Source organism: Malania oleifera, chromosome 10 (genome assembly GCF_029873635.1).
Source record: "Malania oleifera isolate guangnan ecotype guangnan chromosome 10, ASM2987363v1, whole genome shotgun sequence".
NCBI classification, from domain to species: Eukaryota; Viridiplantae; Streptophyta; class Magnoliopsida; order Santalales; family Ximeniaceae; genus Malania; species Malania oleifera.
The window spans coordinates 27,080,499-27,088,252 of record NC_080426.1 but is presented as its reverse complement, the minus strand read 5'-3'; the positions used below and the strand labels follow the sequence as shown (position 1 = coordinate 27,088,252).

The 7,754-nt window shown below is 38.3% G+C and overlaps 1 protein-coding gene across 4 annotated transcripts; it reads right to left on the bottom strand.

The window, feature by feature from the left end:
• Window positions 1-787: 787 nt before the first annotated feature.
• Window positions 788-6,942, bottom strand: LOC131165867 (cell division control protein 48 homolog C-like). Of its 4 annotated transcripts, none has more exons than XR_009139671.1 (5): window positions 5,728-6,942; window positions 4,272-4,695; window positions 3,572-3,702; window positions 1,168-1,691; window positions 788-998 (listed from the first exon to the last, which is right to left on the bottom strand). XR_009139671.1 is itself a non-coding variant. In XM_058123997.1 (2 exons), the coding sequence occupies exons 1-2, from the start codon at window positions 6,194-6,196 to the stop codon at window positions 4,508-4,510; spliced, it is 657 nt and encodes a 218-aa protein (XP_057979980.1). In that variant the 5' UTR covers window positions 6,197-6,942; the 3' UTR covers window positions 3,853-4,507. The 4 variants fall into 4 exon arrangements, 1 of the variants encoding a protein (XP_057979980.1); XR_009139674.1 differs by having other exon boundaries at window positions 4,272-4,741; window positions 5,728-6,897; XR_009139673.1 differs by lacking the exon at window positions 4,272-4,695 and having other exon boundaries at window positions 5,728-6,891.
• Window positions 6,943-7,754: the final 812 nt, after the last annotated feature.

Below are 7,754 nucleotides of genomic sequence, written 5' to 3'. Positions count from 1 at the left end.
ATAACACTTCTTTTGTAATCTTCAAACAATCAATGGGATTTGAGCTTGAATAGGGGTCCATGAACTAAGTCTGTCTCTAGGGGTGGCTCAGCCTTCACATCTTGAGTAGGCTACAAGACCTAAGTTTCAATCTCCCCACTAGAAGTCATCTCTAGGCTAGCAAATCAAAAACAAAGACTAGTGTACAAGGAATCATCCAAAAAAAAGAGAATTGAGTTCCATGAACTCTAATTTGATATTAACACTCAAAAGGATGATACATAGCTCAAGGATATCTCACAAGGTGTCATAGTCTCCACGGGTGTTCTCTCAGTGCTCACAAGGAACCCTAAGTGCAATGAATCACGTAAATGTGTTTATTTAGCCTCGTGAGATGCATGTCGATACAGGAAATTATATAGTCAAATTAATACGACTGTACTACCAATCGATTATTCATGGAGTCATAAAATCATATAAAAAAAAACTACGCATAAATGACTCAAGTGTGTAGTTCTTAGGTTATATGCAGGTATATGAAGGGTACGAGTCAGTGTTAAAAATAGGATAATGCAGTGTAAATCTTCAATGCTCCTCTTTCTTTCTCTCTTTCTTTTTGATTTTTTATTGCTTTTTTTTTATTTTGTTTTTTTTGTTTTTTAATATAACACCCAGTACGTATACGTGCATAGTGTCACATGCAAATGCTCACCCCTCAACTAAAATGGAACATTGTCCTTAATGTGAAAGTATAGGGGAAATAGAAAAACTGTGCACGAGAAAAGTGGGGCGTACCTGAATGAAGAAATAATGGAAAAAGAAAACTGAACTCAAGGAAATTGTACCTATCAATAAACTAAAAATAAGACATAATGAAACAAAATGAAAACAAAGGAAAGCAAAACATCATAGTGTGTCTGGAGGAGGCTCAGGAGGAATTTCGTCCGGTGGGTGCAGATTTATAAATTGAACCAGCGAATCTCCAAATTTGAGTCGCCATAATGCATCAGCTTTGTTATCTGCACAGAAGTTATCTATGAATAAATCAATACTTTCCACAATATCAGACAACACATTTTCAAATTGTCTTTCTTGTTTTAACAAGAAAGGATCCTTATCCAGTATAGTTTTCAGGAAATATACTTCTTTAAGAACCGGCCTTTGAGGAAAAGTTTTCAGAACAATTACCTTTGGTTCTTCAGAAACATCAACATTAAAATTTGTCCCTAGTTCCTTGAAGGTTAAAGTCTCACCATTCTGCTCAACTTCTTCATCTAGTGCACCAGTCACCCTACCATAGCTGAGATTTGCTTCGGCATTACAATCATTGACATTTGCTTCAATATAGGATGACGGTTCCATGATTGTAATCTGCACTTGAGTATCTGGCTGGACTTGAAATTGGGATTCATCTATCACCAAAGCATTCAATAATGTGTTCAGCCTAGTCAATTCGGTGCTTATCTTGTTGATGGCTTAAGAAGTTTTAGAATTGATCACATTTTGGCTTGCTATGAACTGTTGCAAGCTAATGGTTAGCTACTATATGGAATATTCCATTTCCCTTCTTCGCATTGGAGGAGGCTGATTTGCAAAGTAAGAGGGTCCCGAGTCTTGGCCAGATGCTGCATAAGAAATGTATTGACTTTGTCCCTGGGGAGATGGCTCCACTTGGTCATTCGTCTAACTGAAATTTGAATGACTTCTACAACCTACATTGTAAGTATCAGAATAAGGTTCATAAGAAATCTTAAAAACCATATACACCGAGTTAGACTGATTAAGCAAAACTTCCTTAAGAGCAGGAATAGTTGGACATGCATCAGTCGCATGCCCTGGATCCTCACATATGCTGCATTTTTTAGAAGATGATGGTAAAATATGCATTTCATTTACCTCCTTAAACTCAATGGAATCTAACCTTTTGGACATCAATGCAAGCTTAACATTCAAATCATCAACTTCTTCCAATTGATACTTACCACCCCCACTAATACATTTTTACTTTTCAGATCTATCATACACATAAGAGACAACCCAAGATAGGGCGTTTTCAGCCAAATAATCAAAATAGTCAAAAACTTCTTCAGGCTCTTTATTGAAAAACTCACCATTACACATTGTTTCCACAAATTGCCTCATCTTTGGTTGCAACCCCTCATAGAAAAAACTGATGACCCTCCAATTCTCATACCCATGGTGAGGACATGCATTTAAAAGGTCTTTGAAACGTTCCCAACACTGATAAAATGTTTCCACATCATTTTGGCAAAAATTCATGATTTGTCTTTTCAAAGCATTAGTTCTTTGCATGGGAAAAAATTTCTTTAAAAACTTAGTTTGCATTTCTTGTCAAGTCCCAATGGATCTTGGCCTTAAGGAATAAAACCAGGTTTTTGCCTTGTCTTTTAAAGAAAATGGAAACAATTTCAATCTTATTACTTCTTCAGTGCATGTTCGATCCATGAATGTGAAACAAACTTCTTCAAACTCTTTAATATACAAATATGGGTTTTCAGATTCAATGCCATGAAAATGAGGTAACAATGGAATCATCCCAGGTTTAAAATTAAAAACATTTGCATTCAAAGGTAGAATAATGCAGGATGGGGTGCTGGTCCTAACAGGTTGCAAATATTCTCTGAGTGTCCTATTAGGGTTCTCCATATCATGAGGTTCATTTTCAGCCATGATGTTACGCGTGTCAGATGGTGATTCAAGTGATTCAAGTGAAACAGGTTCACTCGATGATGAGATGGATGAGTCTGTCCTGACTAGTCTAAATGTGTTATCTCTAGCCCAACTAGTCATACAAACGCAGTATAAACGCAATAAAAGCAAATAGGTCAAAGGAGAGGAAGTAGATATCACCCAGGCAGTGAAGACGTTCACAACTCTATAACACCTCTCTGAAATCCGAGAAACAGTGGTGGTGCACCATGAGTACTAAGGTATTTTGAATAACATAAGAAAACATGTATAAAAAGGTTTTCTCTTAGAAACACTACCTTCAAAGCCTGATTTTTTAAAAGGAAAAATTTCTAAAACAATTTCCCACAATCCAAATGCAATGTTCCTTTTAACAAAGACTTCCCAAAAAGAAGAAAATTTTTTATGCTCACCAATGGTTGTGATTCATGGATGGAAGCCTTCACAAGACGTTGAGAATGTGAATGAACTCTAGAAAACTAACCCTAATGCTCAACCAAGGTTCATGAACCTCCTCGATGTCAATAACAACATCAACCAGAAATCTTTACTTGCCCAAAAGTCATCCTACCATATGAGCACACATACATTTTACTAGTGCAATCTTCAAAGGGTACTTGCATGGAAACTGCATGCATGCATAAAGTTGGATCAGTCAACCCATATTTTTCCACGAAACCATAATATAAGAATTTGAGTTTCCAAAAGATGGTTCTCCAAAATGCTTCCCAAATTTTGCCAAAAAAATCCCAAAAGAGAAAGATAAATTTTCATGCTGCTCACCTATGTCCACACTAACAGAACAATAGGAATTAACTACAAGCATTTTCAATCATACTGTAAACACACACACACACACACATTTTGAGTCATTCAAACATACCATTAAGAACAAAGCAGTCCAAACTTTGTTGTCATGGTGCTTATTGAATATATACATTTCGCCGAGTGCAGTTATCACATTGGTAACATTCTTCAAAACTGTGACCATAGCAACATTGAATGTACTTCAAACTGCAAACATGAACCACAATTAAACAACATTATAAAAATACTGGAATATGTTGTGATTAAGTACTAAAACAAAAAACAAATATGCGGGTCATGAGAATCAGATGTGGACCATTTAACTTGTTTTTAAAATTCAGTATCAACACAACTTCATAAGCTTAAGGTGTCTGACCCTGATTCTAGATCATCACAAGAAAGAATGAGTTCTCCTTTCACATATCTAGTCCAGAAAATTTAAAACTGAGGAACAATAAGAAACCTTGCCATTTCAAAGCAACAAAAACAGCACTCTCACAAAAGTAATAGAATTGAAAGTCCACAAATAAAGATACTAACAATCCACAAAATCAAGTGTTCATGATTCCTAATGTCCCTATCAACTGCATACAACTAATTAATGCATGAGGTAAAGACCAAGCTAACCTTGTCTTAATGATAACCAAATTCAGTGATAATAGAATGCTCATCAAACTTACGTCCAGATAAATAAAACATAGACAAATTTCGGTAGCATGAAATGGTAACCAAACAAAGGACCAACAAGGCAACTTCAGTTTTTTTGTTGCACTCACAAGGGCTTTTCTCTGCCAGGAGGAATGTCCAACAAAAAGGGGCTGTTTGGTATCACTTCAGTTTTCCAGTTGCTATACAACGAAGAAACAAGCTAAGAACAAATCCCAACAGAATCTCAAGATCAAATCTTCCTGGCCTCCTTAATGCACAATCAACAGCATCGATTCTATTGGTAGCTCCAATCACAAGTACATAACCAGGTCCGTGATGAGAGCTTTCTGAATTCAAATCTTTATCAGCTGGTTGTACAAGTCTGTGTGATTCCTCCATGCAGGTCATTAGTTGTCATTATGCGTCGTTCCATCTCCCTCTGTAGATTTTCTCTTTTTGAAGCAATTGCATCAATCTCATCAATAAATACAATTGAAGGAGCAGTCCTGTAAGCTTTTGAGAAAAGCTCTCGAATATTCTCTTCAAATCCACCTGAAATTTTTATCACAAAATGATATTAAAATTTAGCAAAGCGTCTCTGTCATCAGTTAGAGAATGGGGATGAGAAGAAAGGAAGTAAATGTTAGATTGGAACCAACATTACTCAACAAGAAGCTCTGGATAATGAAAAAAGTTGAAAAATCTGTTTATCAAGGGAAAAAAAAAAAAAAGTTGCAAAAATCCAATAATCACAACCAAGTTTTCTCTAGAAATCTTCCAAAATAATTTTAAAAATGATCAGCCTGACTTTTGTTGAGGACTAAGTGGATAGAAAGTTCAACAGCATTAAAATGGAAATAATCAACCCTGATTACATACAACACAAAGCAATACTTGCTAAATATCTAACATATGCAGATTCATGGGGTCAATCGCAAATATTAGGACAAGCGGATTGTTTGAGTTAATTACTTAATGACACACCACGCATAATTGGAAAGCACAAGAAGAGATAACATATTGTCTCACCACATTAGAGAAAATCATACCAGAATGACTACGGGACATGACCAGGTATCCGTCTAAGTAAATTGTTGACGTATTTAAATCCAAAGAAATACATTGACAGCACAATATGACGTTAAGCATATTTGGAGAATGCATATATTTTGCACATCAAACTAAGATTTCTGAACCACATTTTGATCAAAGTCACCAGTCACCAGAAGTTATGCACACACCATACTACATATAGCTACAAAAATGTTGGGTCAACAGTAAGCAGGCATTCAGCCAATCTTGTCCACTTCTTTTAAACCATGCAATGCTAATATCATCACATTTTCCATTATTTCAAACAAAAAGTTTATTTTGAAAATGAGACTGGTTTTTCACTGTGTGCTAAGTATTAGAAAATAATTGTAATGAACTCTACTTCCACTACTTTGGATACAGAAGCGCATTCCTTCCCAAATATAGATCAATTGATCACATAATTGTCCTGATTTCAGCTAGATTCAACTTGATCGCTAAAACCAAATCAATGAATTGATTAATGCAATACCAGGAAATAAATTTATGCACCTGAAACACCAGAGACCACTTCAGTAGCTGAAATCTTATAAAATGGAAATCCAGTCTCATTGGCAATGGCATGAGCCAGCTTCGTCTTTCCACACCCAGGTGGACCGTGCAAAAAAATCCCCACTGGCGGCCTTACTCCAAGACACTGAGGTAGTCGCGGATGGTACAACGGAACAACAACATTCATTGTCAACTCCTCCACCACCCCTCCCATTCCACCCAAATCCCTAAACATTGGCTCGTCCTTCCCCTTCACCTCACCACCGCCACCAACACCATTGCCTCCAACGCCGGAACCCTTCACTTCTGGTTTCGAATCCGTCCCAATTCCTTCAATTCTCTCTCCTTCAACCGAATTGATCTTCTTGGCCTTCTGAGCAACCTCCTCCATCTCAAGATTCTTCTCCTCCGGCTTCGATTCCACCGCAGGCTTTGCTTTGCTATAACTCGAGCGCAGCATTGACCTCATCAAATCGAACTCCGGCTCCAGTCTCTCGCCATATGTCGCGTCCTCCTACGTCGATACGGCACCATCCGTTTCATCGTCAGAAGAGGACGATGATAAAGACGACGTAGTAGCCGTCGACGGACGTTCCTGCTCCATATGCCGCCTTCGATGATGCTGAGCCTCTCTATATATCAATCTTTGTTCACTCATCAATCTTCTTCAGCTTCTTCGGAGTGGGGCTTCGGAATTGGCAATCATCATCATCTTCTTCTTCATCATCATCGGCGGCGCATACTAGGGTTTGAGAAGGAGAGTGGGATTTGTTCCTCTTATGCTTGTTATTGTTGTTGTTTAGGAAGTGTTTAGATTCTTCAAGGGCACGTTGGTCCTGCCCGGCGAGGACTTGTTGCTTTGTTCGGGCGTAGTCGGGGTAGTTCGAACGGAGACGGTTGATGATTTGGTCGAGGGTTCCATAGTTGCCGTTCTTAAAGGAAGATTCCAGACGACGGAGCAGAACGTTTCTACTCCGCCCTGAGGATGAACGAACCCCTCCTCTCTTTCCCATCTCTCTCGTTCCATCTCTCTCCTTCTTTCGACGGCGGCGGCTGTGGCGGCGGCGCCGCGGGGAGTAGAGTGCGCCGGGGCAATGGGTCGTCGTCTATGGTTCGTGGGTGGAGTTGGTTTGTTGTCGCCGTTCAGGAAGGGGAAAAGGGGCTAATGAAACTGAAGTCTGAAGCCACCGGGCTAAAAGCGGCCCATTCCCGCACGGATAATGGGCCACGCCATCACCGCCCACCGAATTGCTTGCCGTTGCGGGGCCATGCCGGCCTGCTATTTTGTTGGGCTTGGGCCTCTTGTATATGGATGGCCCGATTTGGCATGATTCGAAAAATCTATAATTTAAAAATAATTTATAATTAAAAAAGTGTTGCATGCTAATAAAAAAATTTATAAGATGGTAAATGTTATCACGTTTGAATTTAAAAATTTGCAACACATATGAAACTTGGATTAGAGAAAAGGATAGAAAAGGAGAACAAAAGAAAGAGAAAAATATGACCCGATAATAAGTTTGTCACTTGAAAGAACAACTTTTGAAATATTGTAATTAAGTTACCCGATTCAAACCTCTAAGATCCTCATTTTGACTAAACTAAATTTGGATTTTTATTGGTGCTTACTCCAATAGACGTAAATCCAAAAGATACCAACTTGTGTGATTAGTCTTAGTGACTCAAATATAACAAAATTCTTACATACGCACGTGACAAGTCAAGAACAATGTCACTCAATTTGGGATATATGCATAAGCAAGTTACCATAAAATTGAGTTCAATGCATCGAATGATTATGTATGTATGATGTTGTGCCTAATAACATTAACAAGTTGATGTTTTATGCTAATTATTTGCATATTTTTGTCACGCCCCGAACCCCGAAATGGGACCCGAGGGTGAGAAAATAACCTAACATGTCCTTGTGTCACACAAATAAACCACAGATATAATACAATGGATGAGGGTCCGACCCCGTGGGGTTCCCAAGCACCCTAAACACATACAATCACAAACATATACGC